This window comes from Mus caroli, chromosome 9 (genome assembly GCF_900094665.2).
Source record: "Mus caroli chromosome 9, CAROLI_EIJ_v1.1, whole genome shotgun sequence".
Classification (NCBI taxonomy): domain Eukaryota; kingdom Metazoa; phylum Chordata; class Mammalia; order Rodentia; family Muridae; genus Mus; species Mus caroli.
The window spans coordinates 48,942,084-48,958,532 of record NC_034578.1 but is presented as its reverse complement, the minus strand read 5'-3'; the positions used below and the strand labels follow the sequence as shown (position 1 = coordinate 48,958,532).

Here is a 16,449-nt window from a genome sequence, read left to right as displayed (position 1 = left end):
CTTAATAATCGGTTAACTCTCATAAGTAGTTTAATGGCATTAATAAGCAAGTAGACTTTAAATCTCCAATGGTAACTATGATATAAAATATTATAAATAACAAAGTTTGACTTCTCATGAAATTGCATCTGTGTTGAAGACAGAAAAATAAAATTTATATGTTTTTCAGATATACTGCAGTGGTAAATATGAACCAAATACAGATAATCACTTTTACATCTATAAAAAAAAAGCGATCTTGCAGAGTAGTTAAAATAGTGAAAGTCTTATAAAGAATATATTTATTAGTCAAGGTAATATGTATTCATTGTATCTCCTGCTTCTTTTCAGTTTACTAGGCATAGAAAGTTGTGTATGAATATCTGAAACCAATTTGGTGGCCCTTGTAAAAGTAATATGACTCAAATTAATCATCCCAACAGTCAGTGGTACAGTTATAGTTTCGTCTGCAAATTTATCTCCCCTTTCTTTCCTGCACAGGGTTTATAATATATTCTAGTATATTTGTTTAGGAGGTCTCATTGGTTCTAATAAGTGAGTGGTTTCTTCCCATGTGATAGTGTTGTTCCCATGAATGTAGGAAAGCGGTGGTCCCATGTTGGTCTCAGTTGGTCATGTGGCATGGAAAACTGTCGGTATTCACTTGGAGTAAAATGAGCACGCAGTCAGCAGCTCAGTTGACTTTTTCCCTCAGAGTGTGGAAGCTCTTGCTTGACACAGCTGGTCTGTTTCCCACAGGGTAATGGCCTTGAGAGGCAAGAGAAGAGCATAAGTAGTTCTCCCCAGGATGTAGTTAGTTAGGGACTCAGAGGAAAGAGCAGACAGAAGGCTGTCAGAGAGGGACGAGTTATTTCTCTTATTGCAGAGCTTTTGCCTTCAGTGTTTCTGAGAAAAACAGAGACAGATGAAGGCAAAAAGCACAGCAGGCGTGAGGTTGTTTCCCTTCCAACTCTGAGGGTCGCTGTCCTACCCATAGCGTTGCTTTGCTCATTTGCCAGTTGCTCTCTGCCTCTTTCCTGAAGGGTGAGTCATTTGAAGGCAGCCAGGCTTTAGGGTTGAGCTACACCCTGTGTTTTCCTGGCTTCCTTTTATCAGTGTCCTGGCTTCATGCTATCTTGGCCTATTGACTTTTTATTAAAAGTCTCTTCTTGATAGTGGCCCTAGAAAAAGGTTTGTTTCCTGGTTGTGTGTGTAAATAGATGCGTGTTTCTTTTAGGGCATTCTTTTAGGGGTGCTGATTATCAAACCCGGGCTTCATATATACTAAGCAAGTATTCTACCAACTGAGCTACATCCATTTCCTGGCGTCCCCTATGCAGACTTAACCAAACAAACAAGGTTGCAGCAAGGCTCCTTTTCCTTCTTTATTGTGCTCCATGTTTTCCCTCTCCTCTGATGTTTGAATTTCCAGGAAGTGTCCAGAAAGTCCAGGAGAAGTAGAAAAGAGGAAGTGGCTGTTTCGACCCATTCCTAAGTCCATCCTCATTCATTTGAGGCAGCTCCCAGTGGACACTGGTAAAGCTCCAGGAAGGATAGAACAGCGCTGCAGGGTCTCCCAGGCCACCTCCTACAGAAGAGTTTCCAGGGCTGCTGCCAGTACAGGGGCAGATAGAGAGAGCTGTTGGAGTGATAGCTTCCCGGGACCATGACACAGCCTTATGAAGAGGGTTATTCTTCACCTCTGCCTTTCCTGTCCCTCTGGTCAGGCAAAGACACTGCATGCAGCATCTTCATGCATAGGGCTATAAGCTTAAAATATGCCACAAAGCACTTTGGTACGATTTTACAAGTTTTTCCAGAGTACTGGAAACTTAACTTTTAAGGTGAGTAATGTCATCTGGGACATAAGGCGTGTGAACTCTTAATGTACCTGATATTCCTGATAGTCTTGGATCATCATGAAGATATTTGAGAGCCTTATATGATGGCATGCCTTTAATCCCAGTACTCAGGAGGCAAAGGCAAGCTCCTCTCTGTGAGTTCCAGGCCATCCTGGTCTACATAGTAAGTTCCAGTACAGCCAGGGCTACATAATAGAGATGCTCTGTCTCAAAAAGAAGAAGGACATTTGAGTCACTGGAGCTCCAGGGTAGGAGACTTATTTGTTGTTTTGATTCCTTCTGGGTCCTCTTGTTCAGGTTACTGGAAAGCCACCTGCCAACCCGCATCTTCATCTCTAGAACGGTCTCATGATTTACAGTGTCAGACTCCACATTCCTTCCTCCTCGTGTCTTCTTTCCTAGCTGTGTTCTGAATGTTCACCTTAGGGCAATTTGAGAAAATGAATTCATATAAGAGTAATCTGATAAGGCTGCAGGTCTCTCCTTTTGAAGGGCTAGTTATCCACACACTCTAAAGCCAATGCAAATGTCTGTCTAGCCACCATACTTATAAGGAGGCAAACAGAGAGAATAAGGGGTAGAATCAAGAGAACCAACAGCCAAGCAGGTCAGGAACCTGAATGACCTCCTGTTTGCTTCACTCGGTCTCTAGATCATCCTTTCTATTCTCTGAGAAATTTAATAATTTACAGAGATACAATTATTTTTATTTTGGATGGAGTTTATCTAAGAATCTCTGTAAATATGTTACTTTATTTACTTCAAATGAACTCTGGCCACTGCAAAGTAGAATTCTCTTAAAGCATACAGCTCCAAACATAACAATAAACTGGGCCTTCTGTTTATAAGAATGACATCTGGACTTTTCATACTAACTTCTAAGTGGTGAGTCCAATGGGATCTTAAGCTTACCCATCTTGCTCCATAGAAACTCAGTCTTTGCAGTGGGGGGTTGGAATTTTCCCTGGAAATTCAATCCCACTAAAACAAAGTAGTTGGGGAGGAGGTGCTCTAAGTAACTATTCCTGGTCCTACTTAATCCAAGATGACTACAAATCTTCCAAAATATTCCCTGAATATAAGGGTTGCATCATAAGAGATGTCAACTATACTTATTACTGAAGTATTAAAATAAAAAGAAATTGATACATAAAGAAATTTAAATTTTAAATATAGTGTCATATTTTTTAATTGAATGGGAACACACTCTGAATGCACACATAGAGTTCATTAATGCTTACAAAGCCATAGTAAATGTCTTTGCATGAAGAACTAGAAATGTGCTTTAGTAATCAGCAAGCAGTTGGTTTGTATCTGTGGCTACAGTACACTTTTAGATCCTGCTTTCTGTAATGTTTTCTCAGAATTGCTCTTACTTCATTCTCCATCAGCAACCCCTCAGCTGATCTTTCTGTTCTACATGAGTTGTCATATCTTGCTACATGTCTCAGTATAGAAACTTTTTATTCTTTTCCCAACACTTTTCCTCACAATCTGAGTTCCATCTGCAATTTGGAGCCGCCTGGTGGCCATCTGTTACTAGGTGGTTCTGAGACTTGGATGCTAATGGAGGCTTCTACCTAAAGGCGTTGAGGACTGCATTTTCCTTAATTCTTTGATAGTTTCATACATTATATTTTTGCCATATCAAGCACTATTCCAGGGATGGACTTGACCAGGGGCCACAAGAGACTGAAGAAAAACAGACACAATAAAAGCTAGATTTGGGTGGCCTGAGCTCTCTGATAGAGAAAGTATATTACCCCAGAGCACAGCATGTTTGTTCTAGAGTTCAAGAGCGAGGCAGGGTTATTGCATACAATTGAATAAGAAGGTGGGGTTAGATAAACAAGGAGGCAGAGTTTATGGTATACAACTGGATCCCCTACAACTCTGTAGGGGATCAGTCTTTGGGTTGTAAATATGGGAGCTATTGTAGACATTTTCTGTACACACTGTTAACATCAGCACTCAGATACACCACCACCACCAAGCAAGGCATTTCCTCCATTTCCCATGGGCCTGAGCTATGGTGTACTTGACATCTGTGCCCATGTCAGCAGCATATATTCCCTCACTCAGGGCTTCCTCTGCTCCCTCTTCTGAGGCCTAGCCCCATCTTCTTTCCCCTTCCAGTTTCTTGTTCTTTTTTGTTTCTGATAACCCAGTAAGTCGTTTGTGCTTCTGATATACTGAGGAGTGTGGAACAATCCACTGGAGCACGGTTGACCTACCAGGGCCACACTTTCAAAGAAAACAGACTCTTCCTCCCCACAAGAAGCCATCCGCTATCAGTAGGGGCTCAGAGGTGGGAGTCTGGCGCCCTTTACTCCTCCTTGTTGAATGATGACTGGCTTGCTCTCGTGCACACAAATGCTGCGCTGCTGCTATGAGCCCAGGAATCCTGCCATGTTCAGAAGACAGTGTTTTGCTAGCCCTCTAGCTATTTAGATCTTTTTTCCCCATATTCCACAGTGGTCCCTAATTCCTAGGATGGAGGAGGGTAAAGGTGTCCTGTTTGCATCTCAGCACACCACTGATGACATTCATTTTTGACCCGATCAGATGGAGGTTGGATCAGAACATCCTGGACACTCAGGGACTTAACCTGCACAGTCCCACTTGCCTTTTATTTTTTTACACCCCTTGCAAAGGTCGGAGCATTAGCTTATGTCTATTTGAAATAGAAGACTGGTCAGAGGAGAGAAGCCAGTGACTAACTGCATTATATTCAGCTTTAGGTTACTATAGGGATTTAGTGTACCTGGATGTAGAATTAGTATGTTTTAAAGAAAGTACGATTTCAACTTTATAATATTGCCAAATTCTTCTCCCAAATAGTTACATCAATTTACATTCCCACCTGTAATGTATGAGTTCCTATTTTCACACATTCTTGGCAACATCTGGTGTTTGCAGATTTTATTTTTACCCATCTGATGGGTGTGAAGTGGTGTCTCATTTTGACTTTAATTTACATTTTTACTATTGAGCATTTCACATATATTGGTCATTTGGGTTACCTCTTCTGGAAAATGACTGTTCATCTAGCCTCCATGTGCTCGTGAAAAGATGTCCTCCTCTAGTATTACAGGATCCTATGTGTCCATTCGATCAGGAGTCAGGACTGTTCCTTTCTTCTGTCTCTTAAGTGTGAATTAGTATGAGTGGATTTGCTCGTTTCGTCTAGTAATCCTGTGTTGTTGTCTTACTATTCTAGAGACAGGATCCATAATTACTGAAGGTTCCTATGTATGTTCTTCTTTGTAATAGCTTTTAAATCCCTAATAATGTTTTGCCTACCTACAAGTTACATTTTCTCCTAGAAGTAATAGGGTGGTGCCAGTTTTCTTTGGTTTATAGTATGCCAAGAGAAGTTAAGGATATGTTCAAGCGCAAGTAACAAAAAACTTTATGTAGTTACATAAACAAGTGGAGAATTATTTTTTTCTCAGAGAAGAAGATTAGGCATAGATGTGGGTTCACTGCAGAAGTGCAGCCTCTATAACTACCCACCTTTCCCATGGCTAACCTTCATCCCCTTGTCTGTCTTCTCCCTAAGAAGCTTATGGGTGGGGAGCAGAGGAGAACGAGACAGACAGTTTATTAGCCCAACTGTGTCTGTGGGCTAATTTCCTCTTCTGGCACCTCTAGAATTTGTGTCCTATGACTGCAAATAATCTACTGTCTATACATATTTTATTGTTCTTTATTGATAATCTTACTTTCTTGAGTGAGTATAACAATTCTTGCCAAATGAAGCACCAGAAAGATAAAGCTTAGGCAGGCCAGTCTTGAGAACTCCAAGAAGCAAGTAAATTGGTGATTCTCAAATTGCCAGATAATGCAGATTACTAGCAAAGCATAAAACAATAGACACCAAACCATTAAATCAAAGTAACAATGTAGTTACGGTTTAGCAAGTAGGGTGTATTTAGCAATACTTGCTATATATATTCTCTCCAGAGATAATGGGGTTTTTCTTTTTCTTTTTTTTGGGGGGGGGTTAGGGTTTTTTTGTTGTTGTTGTTGTTTTTGAGACAGGGTTTCTCTGTGTAGCCCTGGCTGTCCTGGAACTAACTCACTCTGTAGACCATGCTGGCTTTGAACTCATAAATCTGCCTGCCTCTGCCTCCCAAGTACTGGGATTAAAGGTGTACACCACCACTGCCTGGCATGAGATTTTTTTAGTTTTTTTTTTTTTTTTTTTAGAAGAATGATGGAAATTTCAGTCAGTATTTCCCATGAAACCTAACATCACATTGTACACTTTGCTGTTGTATTAGTTGGCTGTCAGGCAGCCCATCTTACCTAGGAAATGTGGCCTCAGACTCTGCCTTACTTCATCCTCTGAACATTTCAGTACATCTGTTTCACCTCTAGCCTTGGCTGTGGACAATATGCAATCTACAGTTGTATTTCAACATAGCTTTCAACATCTTCAAAGCAAGTAGACTTTATTTCTAATTTATTCTAAGCTGATTTTCATATATTAGAAGGTTCTAGTGCTTTCAGCTAGGACAGTATATTAACATGCCTAATAGCTGATACATGCTAAAAGTTAGCAAAGCATTTCCCTATTTTACTATGCTTTTCTTTGTTCCAAGAAGAAAGAAAAGAAAGAGAGAGAGAGAGAGAGAGAGAGAGAGAGAGAGAGAGTAGAAATGAAGCCTTTGGTGTTCATACTGTAAAAGACAACAAACATAGTGCATCCAAAGCAGGAAACTTTTCCTTTAAAAACATTAGGATGTGTCTTGCTTAATTGCTAGGACAAGGCCGAGCTGGCACCAGGTTAATGCTAACAGTGGGTGCACTGACATCACTGGTCCAGTTCTGAATGCCCTGTGGTCATCATTCATTTTGTCCAACACAGTGGTGTGCAGCAGAGCTCAGGGTAGGGCATGCAGTTCTTGAGTGTATGAGTGTGTGTGTATGTGTACGTACCTGTGTGTCTGTGTATATGTACGTGTCTGTGTGTGACATTTCTCTATTTTTAGTGAAAGTTTTCCTGTTGAACACTTTCTATTTACCCTATCACTAATAAAAAAAAGTTGCATCTTTTTGATAGTTAACCTTTGTAGTTAACATTTAAAACTCATCTTTCTTTATTGTCCACACTATTTCCATTTTCTTTTTTCCACAGATTCTGATTTTAATTAAGTTAATTGAAGTAAACTGCTTTGATTTTTCTTAGTTATGTAGCTTTACAATAAATTTCAAGATTTTTACGATTATAAATATGTGACTATGTTTATAAACTTGAATTTGGGCTTCATTGTGCTTTAAATATTCTAAACTACAAATTTTTCAGCCATGGAAACAAAGAAGTATTCTCATGCCGAGGAATAAAATTGGCAGTGGATTGGTTTTTGGAAAGAGGCCACAAAGATATCACGGTCTTTGTTCCTGCTTGGAGAAAAGAACAGTCCCGCCCTGACGCCCTCATCACAGGTGAGCTCCTCACACACAGCTGCTGCCGCCATGCAGGGCCTTGTCACTAGGGATGTTTCTGTGTTCCTGTTTACCCAATCTATATGACTGCCATTGTCTGGGTTGCAATATTCTTTGCCAGTTTGAAAATAATGTAATTGCATTAACTAAATACTGTGTGTATTAGATACTTTTCTGTTGCTCTGGTAAGACAAGGATGGAAAGAGGATAGTGGCAGGAATAGCCAAGAGCCCAGTCGGCATGATGGCATGAGGCTTTGGAACCTCAAAGCCCTCTTCCAGTGACACTTCCTGCAGCACGGCCACTCCTCCTAATCCTCCCCACACAGTTCTACCAACTGAGGAAAATCATTCAAACATACTAGCTTATAGGAGCCATTCTCATTTAAACCACCATAGCTATATGTTGGATATTTTTCACTTATTTGGAAACTTTAACATCAAATTTTATAAAATTCTGACTTTGTAAGATGTTCTCAGTAGACTTATTCTAGCTTTGCCATTTGCTCTATAGTATTTGGGAAAATGCACTGAAGATCTTCAGAAACTACTTTTGTCCTATCTCTATGAAATAGAGACAGGCAGCTCTCAAGTTCTAATGGTCACAGGACATAAAAGGCCTGTTAAGACCCTGAGATATGTGATCCAGCCAAAAAGGAAGAAATTACCAGATCCCAGTTATTTATTTATTTATTTATTTATTTGCATTATGTTGTCACTTTTAAATGAATGAGTTTGGAACGAACATGTCCTTCTTAACTGTTAATTGTTATTGAATGTTTGGTCCAGTTATAGAGACTCACAGGCAGCATCCAATCCTCTTCCTCCTTCCAGTATCAACAGAAGTATGAAGGATCTATATAAACAGAACTACAGAACTTTTTAGAGAGGGAAGGAGGGATGGAGGGAATGAAGGAGACTGAGACAGACATACAGACTACCATGCTTCCAATGAGAAAGATTATTTTAAGGTTTCCTTTTTATCTAATGCCACTAAGGCATTGTTAGAATAGGATACAGTGAACAGGCAAGCATTGCTGGAGGCTAAAACCCAGCTCCGAAAGGAACTGGGGACAAATGGCTCTCTGTGGTGTTTATTAGCATACCAAAAGTACACACACACACACACACACACACACACATACACACACACACACACACACACCCCTACACCTCCGGCCACTCCTCTCAGCTCTTCTTGCCTCACCCCTACTCTAACCTTCTCCAGCTCATAGCTTTCCTTCACCAGCTTCTCATTCCCACACAACCACACAGTTTCCACCTCGAGCTCTCTTGGTCGCCTCTCTTTGCTCTCTCTGTTTTGTGTCTCTCTTTCTCTTCCTCTCTCACCCTCTCAGCCCCCACCATGGCCCTGGTCAGCCTACTTCTTTCTCTCTGGACTTTTCCAGATGCCTCTTGCTGTACTGTCCCTCATATCTACAAATGGAAACTTTCCCCACAACCATAAGTTGGAGCGGTCATGTCCTCGCTTTATGCGGGCTCCAAGTAGCTAGGTAAACTACAGAGTGGAATACCTGTGTGATGCAGCACACAGAAACAAGATGGCGAAATAACTCTAGAAAAAAAATACTTGCTTAGATTCTTATCTTATGCCTGTCACAGTTTTTACTTGAAGACTTAGTTGTCAGGATTAAACCATCAAAGATTATAGTCGTCGAGTTGGAGGGAGGGAACAGCCTTTCTAAATTTAGAAATTTTAGAAGTGATATGAAGGAAAAAATTGATGTAATTAAAGCAAATTTTCAGTTCCAACATTTGATAGACTTTCTTAAAACTAAGTACCTATTGATTACATTTTTAAAGTATACTAAGAATTCATGCCCATGACAAAACCTTTACACAAATTGACAAACACAAAGCTGTTTCTAACACATAGTGGTTAAAGTAAACAACTCAGAGGGTCCAAATAAGGGAAAAAGAGTCCAACTTCATTCGTAGTTAAAAGCATACAGATGTAAATAACCACTATTTTTAATCCATCAAAGTAACACTAAAAGTGAACAGTATCCAGTGCTCCATCCGAGGAGGCTCCCTTTACACTAAGGAGGCATAAGTCACAACAGCCACCCTCAATGCATTTGTTCTTAGGCTGTCAATTGAGTAGTTCCTGCTCCATTCAAAGTTTTCAAAATCTGAGGCAGCCCAGGTCTACTGTGAACCAAAATTATTTAATGGAAGCTTTTAGAAATAAACAGATCGTGGGAGTGGGTGGGTAGAGGAGCAGGGCGGGGAGAGGGTATAGGGGACTTTTGGGATAGCATTTGAAATGTAAATGAAGAAACTATCTAATAAAAATTCTATCTTCAAATTTTATCTTCAAAAAAGGAAAAAAAAAGAAATAACCAGATCATAAATTTAAAATTGAAGTGTTTTGAGTCATGAGGTGAAACACTGTGTTGTCCTACTATGTTCCAGCCAGGAAAGGGATGCTCCCTCTGCCCAGCATCTCCAGCCTATAGGTGCTACTCCCTCCCTCCAACCAAAGCTTTATGCTAGCATTCTGATTGTAGTCGAATCAAAAGCTGTAAAGGACACCGGTTAAGTGAAAGGTAAAAGCTCTCAAGTTTATGAAGAAGGAAAAGGTATGTGCTAAGGTGGCTAGGCCATGCAGTGCAGGAAGATATTCTGAAAAAGGTCAGGCTCAACAGCGTTTTTGACAGCATATTGTTATAATTGTTCCATTTTTATGCTGGCTCATTTTATGCCAACTTGATACCAGCTAACGTCATTTGGGAAGAAGGGATCTCAATTAAGAAAATACCTCAACTAGACCGGCCTCTAGTTGGTGGTTTCTTAATTGATGGTTGATGTGGAAGGGCCTAGCTCACTGCAGTGCCTGGGCTGATGGTCAGGGTGCTAAAAGCAAGCATGCTGAGCAAGCTATGAGAACAAGGTATACACACACACACACACACACATGCACCCACACACATATGCACACATGTATTCTGTACTGCCTGTGTCCTCACTTGTAACTGTGATGGGCTGTCTTGTAGTCCTTCTCAATGAATAAGGAGGAGGAATTACTATGCTTTTAGATTTTCAAGTTCCCCTTAAGGAATGAATCCCAAAAAAATAGGCAGGGATGTAGGTGAAATTCTAGAACCAAAAATTCAGTGTACAATTATTTTCAATAGAAAAGAAAAAAGAAAAAAATCAATTGTATACTCACTAGAAGAATAGTTCAATAAATTAGAACATTTTTCAGTGATCCAGTGTTTAGGCAGCATTGTGTGTGTGTGTGTAAGTGTTCCCACCCCTGCATGCACATCCAGTGACCAGAAGTCAACACTGGGTGTCCTCTATTGTTTTCTGCCTTATATGTTGTCTAGAGGCTAGATTGGCCGGCAGTGAGCTATTGCGTTCTATCTGTGTGTGTTCCCAGCATGGGGTCTGGGTCCCAGGGTCTGGATTGCTGGCAATTTGAACTCAGGTCCTCACTTGTGCACTAAGAAGTTCACCACGTAGCCGTCTGCCCAGCCATAGGCACAGCTATTATTATTAGAGAATATAGTACTATATAAAACTCATAACTTTTATTATGCATGTATGTGGTATATAAATTTATGAAATGTGTGTATGTGTGTGTATATACATGTATCAACAGTAGAAAAATTCACAGAAAATGACTTAAAGGAAATATGGAAAATGTTAAATATTCTCCAAGTTGTGTTTTTATGTTTTTATGGGATGTTCCTTTCTCCCTATTTCTTTATGCTTCTACTTTCCTAATTTTTTTCATAAGTACCTTAAAATACTTTGATAAACAGTAGGTAGAGTATGATTAATTAAACTAAAATGGAAAGGCAACAGCTGAGCCTGGGGACACAAACCTGCAGTCCAGGCTTTGAGAGGCTGAGACAACATGTCATGTTACCTGGTCCTCAGTAAGACCATGTCTGGAAAACAGAGGAAGGGAAGCAATGCTGAGATGTGCACATGTGACCTTTGTGCACATCCGAGAACAGAAAGGGAAAGAATAGCACACCAGTGGGGCCCGTCTGAGTCCTGGGCAGAAGTCCCAGCATGCCAGGCAGGCCCTGGAAGACGTCAGGACACAGCTTGCTTTGTTACAGAAATGACGGCACGAGAGTCAGCGGCTTTAAGTGCTCCCTTCCCAAAGTAATACTTTTCTTAACTAAAGCCTCAGCCACATAAGCTCTGGCGAATGGAATAGTTCTCTTTCACTAGGTGTACATAAGTAAATCATACATTACAGTCTTCAGTCATGGACTCAGACTAGCACTATGGTTAATCTAATACTCAGTAAATAAATAACATGCACTAACCATGTTAACTTACTAGCTTTCTCCTAAACCTGTATTTTTTCAAGATGGAATTACCTATGAGTCATCCCAAATGTTTTTCTCAACCTCACAATCTGTTTCATAAGTGGAAATTAAGCAATGATGGTGACTGCTGGGCTGCCTGCAGTTACTCTGCAGGTTTCTTCAGTGAGGCTCAAAGCACACCATACATCCATCAGGAAAGCCGGGCGTGGTGGCGCACGCCTTTAATCCCAGCACTCGGGAGGCAGAGGCAGGCGGATTTCTGAGTTCGAGGCCAGCCTGGTCTACAAAGTGAGTTCCAGGACAGCCAGGGCTACACAGAGAAACCCTGTCTCGAAAAACCAAAAAAAAAAAAAAAAAAAAAAAAAAAAAAAAAAAAAAAAAAAAAAAACCATCCATCAGGAAACATCTTTGAGGGGATAATAAAGGGCCCTGAGGTACTCAGGAGCCTGGCATAGGTGTGCCTCCTGGAGTGGCTCCTTTACTCATCCACTCCACAGATGTTCACTGAGAATCTTCTGATGGGCTTCATGGGCTGGGTGCTGAGGAGTAATTATAAAAAATTATTAATTGGCAATTATCAGCACATTTCAGAGGCCAGGATGCAGACCATGTGACACCCCTGACTATAGCAGCACTCACTTCTAACCCGCTGCCTTCCTTGTGAACCTGTGCTCTGCAGTGTTTCCTTTGCTTCCTTCATCACTACGTGTCCAACTCTCACCATCACAGCTCCTAGTTAGGAACAAAACCTACAAAACATACCCACAGATGAGAGGAATGTGCCTGTTGCTCAAAACTGAACCAAATAACAGCTTAGTATGACTGTCCCTTTGGCACAATGCTTGAGAGCCTGTGTTGTCACCCGAGTGCTTGTGGCTTCAGCACTAAAGCTTTTATAAAATTTCAATAATAGAATAGGAAGAACAGCAATATCAACCAACCAGATCCCCTAGAGCTCCCAGAGATGAAACCACCAACCAAAGAGTACAGTGGCTCCAGCCACATATGTAGCAGAGGGTGGTATTGTCTGGCATCAGTGGGAGGAGAGGCCCTTGGTCCTGTGAAGGCTCGATTCCCTAGTGTAGGGGAAGGGCAGGGCAGTGAGTGGGAGTGGGTGGGTGGGTGGGTGGGTAAGCACCCTCAAAGAAACAGGGGGATGGAGGAAGGGAGAAGGGTTTTCCAGAGGGGAAACTGGGAAAGGCGATAACATTTGAAATGTAAATATATAAAATATCCCATAAAATTTTTTTAATTTTAAAAAAGAAATTTCTATTGTTGAGAGTTACTGATTATGCTACATCTGACAACTGAGAATCATAATCTATACACTCCAGTTCTTATTTAAGAAAAGAAACAAAACAAAACCAAAAAAAACCCTCACGAGGAAACTGGAGAGATAGCTCAGAAGAATTTGTGCTTAATTCCCAGCACCTAGATGGTGCTTACAACCATCTCTAACTACAGTTCCACTGGATCTAACAACCGCTTGTGACCTCTGTGGGAACCAGGCATACACAGTGCACATTCCTACATCAAGCAAAACACTCATATACATAAAATAAATATTTTTTTAATTAAAAAGAAAACGTCTCATCATATGAAAGACATCATGTATCTAATTATGTATTTACTCCTGAAATTCCACCCTTTTCTTGTTGCAGATCAGGAAATTTTACGTAAACTAGAGAAGGAAAAAATCCTGGTATTCACACCATCACGGCGTGTCCAGGGCAGGCGAGTGGTGTGCTATGACGACAGATTCATCGTGAAGCTGGCTTTTGAGTCCGATGGTATAATTGTGTCCAATGATAACTACAGAGATTTGGCAAATGAGAAACCAGAATGGAAGAAGTTCATAGATGAGCGGTTATTGATGTATTCCTTTGTCAATGACAAGTAAGTAAGCTGGCTGTCTCCAGCAGCTGCAGTAGTAGCCTTTCCATTTGGCCACTGACCAGATCTGAGACAGGTTTCTTTTGACCACCAGCTTCCTATTTGTCCTGATGGGAGCCAACAACTGAATACTTGTACCATAGAAGGGCCAGTGTGAGCTTTGTGCCCCTCCCTGAGGCTTCTTAGACTCTGTCTCAAGGGCCTGGCTGACAGAAATATCTGTCCCCCCAAAATGCCTGTCAGGTCCACTTAGAGCATGATAGCTTACTAAACACACACATTTAACAGTTTGTTTGTTTGTTTGTTTGTTTGTTTGTTTGTTTGTTTTTGAAGGAAGACTGTGGTCATGATTGCAGACTTAAAGTTAGTAAAAGGGCAATTGACATAAACAAGCACAAGTTACAAGAAGCAAAAATACTTACAAACATGTGGAAGACATTTACCTATTGTTAATCTAAACCCAACATGAGTTTATTTTCTCACCTGATTAATTCACAAAACTATGAACACTTGTTCTGTTAAAGATACATAAAAACTAGGGCTGGAGAGATGGCTTAGCAGTTAAGAACACTGTCTGCTTTTCTAGAGGATGTAGGTTGAATTCTGAGCACCCACATGACAGACAGTTCACAACCATCTGTAACTCCAGTTCCAGGGGATCCGACACTTCCTCTGACCTCTTTGAACACTCACTCATACACATGCTGCAAGACGACTGCAGGCCAACACCCATGCACAGAAAGGTAGGACACACATGCAGGCCAACACCCATGCACAGAAAGGTAGGACACACATGCAGGCCAACACCCATNCAACACCCATGCACAGAAAGGTAGGACACACATGCAGGCCAACACCCATGCACAGAAAGGTAGGACACACATGCAGGCCAACACCCATGCACAGAGATAGGACACACATGTGCAAAGTGAGGGTTGGCACACACCTGTGGTCTCAGCACTGTGTAGGCTGGGACAGGAGAATCATGAGTTCAAGACCACCTGGGCTACATAGTGAGACTCTCAAAAGGAAAGAGAGTCATGGAAACATGGGTGAACATGAAAAATATTTGTATTTAGCAGTGCTGGGGATGACCCGAGTTACATGTGCTGTCCACTGACTCGAACTCTAGGTTTCTTACTGAATGTTTCTTTTGTCAGAGTAACACTACATATTAAGTGCTTTCTTTAGCCATTTTGATTGTTCCTCTTTGAGTTTCTTTATTGCTCACATTCTCATTTTGCAGGTAAACACGGGCTTATTTCAAGTTAGAACAAAGATGTTACAAGTATTCAAATTTATTTCTGTGCATGATATATGAATTTTTCTTTCCTCCATTGATAGTCAATCCAATGGTACGCTTATGTCCTTAGATTTAGTTCTTTCTTTTAGTAGCAGGGATCAATGTCAGGACCTCACTTATGCATGCTAGGCAAACATGCTGCCACACTCAATTACAGCCTCAACATTTTTGTTTCTTAGTCTTTTTGAGAGGGTCTATTAACTCAGACTGGCCTTGAACTCATTCTGAAGTCTAGGAAGCCTGGATGTGCCTTAAATTACTCCCCTCTGTCAAGACTAAGAGTCCTGCCCTCCTCCCTTGGCCTCTGGCAACTGGGATCACAGGCATGTTCCACCTCTGCACCTTCTGTTTTCTCTCAGCTGAGAAGTCATTGCTCCAATGGGAAGAGAACAGACTTCAGAGTTGTGTACACTTGAATCTTGACCTCAGAGTTGGATATCAGATACAAAGTATCTTAATTTATCTGATCCTGAGTGAGAATTATTGATTGATCTATAATTGGAGCTTGTACTTGGAGATACAGTGGTGTGTGTGTGAGGCTCATCTGGCACATAGTGGTGTCTGTCCTCATTGCTGTCCCTCCCTTCTCCACCTGCCCTGCATTCCCTTGCCAGACGGCTGTTCACAGAGCTCTCCTAAAAATGCCCTGGTAATCAGTACTCTAATCCCAAGACTGAGAGGAAGAAAGAAAAACGGTAGTGCCAGGCAGTGGTGGTGCACACCTTTAATCCCAGCACTTGGGAGGCAGAGGCAGGCGGATTTCTGAGTTCGGTGCCAGCCTGGTCTACAGAGTGAGTCCCAGGACAGCCAGGGCTACACAGAGAAACCTTGTCTGGAAAAACCAAAAATAAAATGAATAAATAAATGAATGAGAGAAAGAAAGAAAGTAGGTAGCACATGCTGTCACAGAAGTTATTTAAATTAAAGCAGATACAACTTAAGGGGAGAATGGAACATTATAGGAGAATGTGGTTTAAAGTTTGGGGTTTTTCTAATTTTTTTTTCTTTTTGGGGGGTTTTCAAGATAGGGTTTCTCTGTATAGCCCTGGCTGTCCTGGAACTCATTTTGTAGACTAGGCTGGCACAGAAATCAGAAATCCGCCTGCCTCTGCCTCCCAAGTGCTGGGATTAAAGGCGTACACCACCACCACCTGGCTGTTTTTTTTTTTTTTTTTTTCTAATTTTACAAATATTAGTCAAACACATGGAATAAAATTTCAAAAGAAAAAGAATGAATATATCTTTAGGATTAGATTAACCTTCTTTTTGTGTATCATTCTTTATTGTTATCTCTGTGACAGGTTCATGCCCCCAGATGACCCTCTTGGCAGACATGGCCCAAGTCTGGATAATTTTCTGAGGAAGAAACCCATTGTTCCTGAGCACAAAAAGCAGCCTTGTCCCTATGGTAACTGTCCTTATGGATACTTGACGTGTGCCTTTAGAGTCCAGCGCGTTGATAGACACTGCAAACTTCATGTGCTGTCTACTATCTGCTTCTTTTGGTTATAGGTAAACTTAAGGGAGTGTGCTAGCCTTAAACAATTGTTTTTTACTTATTTGGGTTCAATATAGGATTTCTCAGTGTGGAAGTAGTGCTAATTCTGTGTGAAGTTACTCTTTATGGGAATGAATGAAAATTAGGAATT

General features: G+C 41.0%; 1 protein-coding gene across 2 annotated transcripts in view; it reads left to right on the top strand.

Annotated features, from left to right (window-relative positions):
• The window catches only part of Zc3h12c (zinc finger CCCH-type containing 12C), a 60,251-nt gene that overhangs the window by 36,073 nt on the left and 7,729 nt on the right, over nt 1–16,449 (top strand). For both annotated transcript variants that reach the window (XM_029481638.1, XM_021171199.2), the window contains exons 3-5: nt 7,153–7,292; nt 13,266–13,500; nt 16,102–16,208. In XM_029481638.1, coding sequence (XP_029337498.1) covers nt 7,153–7,292; nt 13,266–13,500; nt 16,102–16,208 — 482 coding nt within the window. The remainder of the gene's footprint in view (nt 1–7,152; nt 7,293–13,265; nt 13,501–16,101; nt 16,209–16,449) is intronic.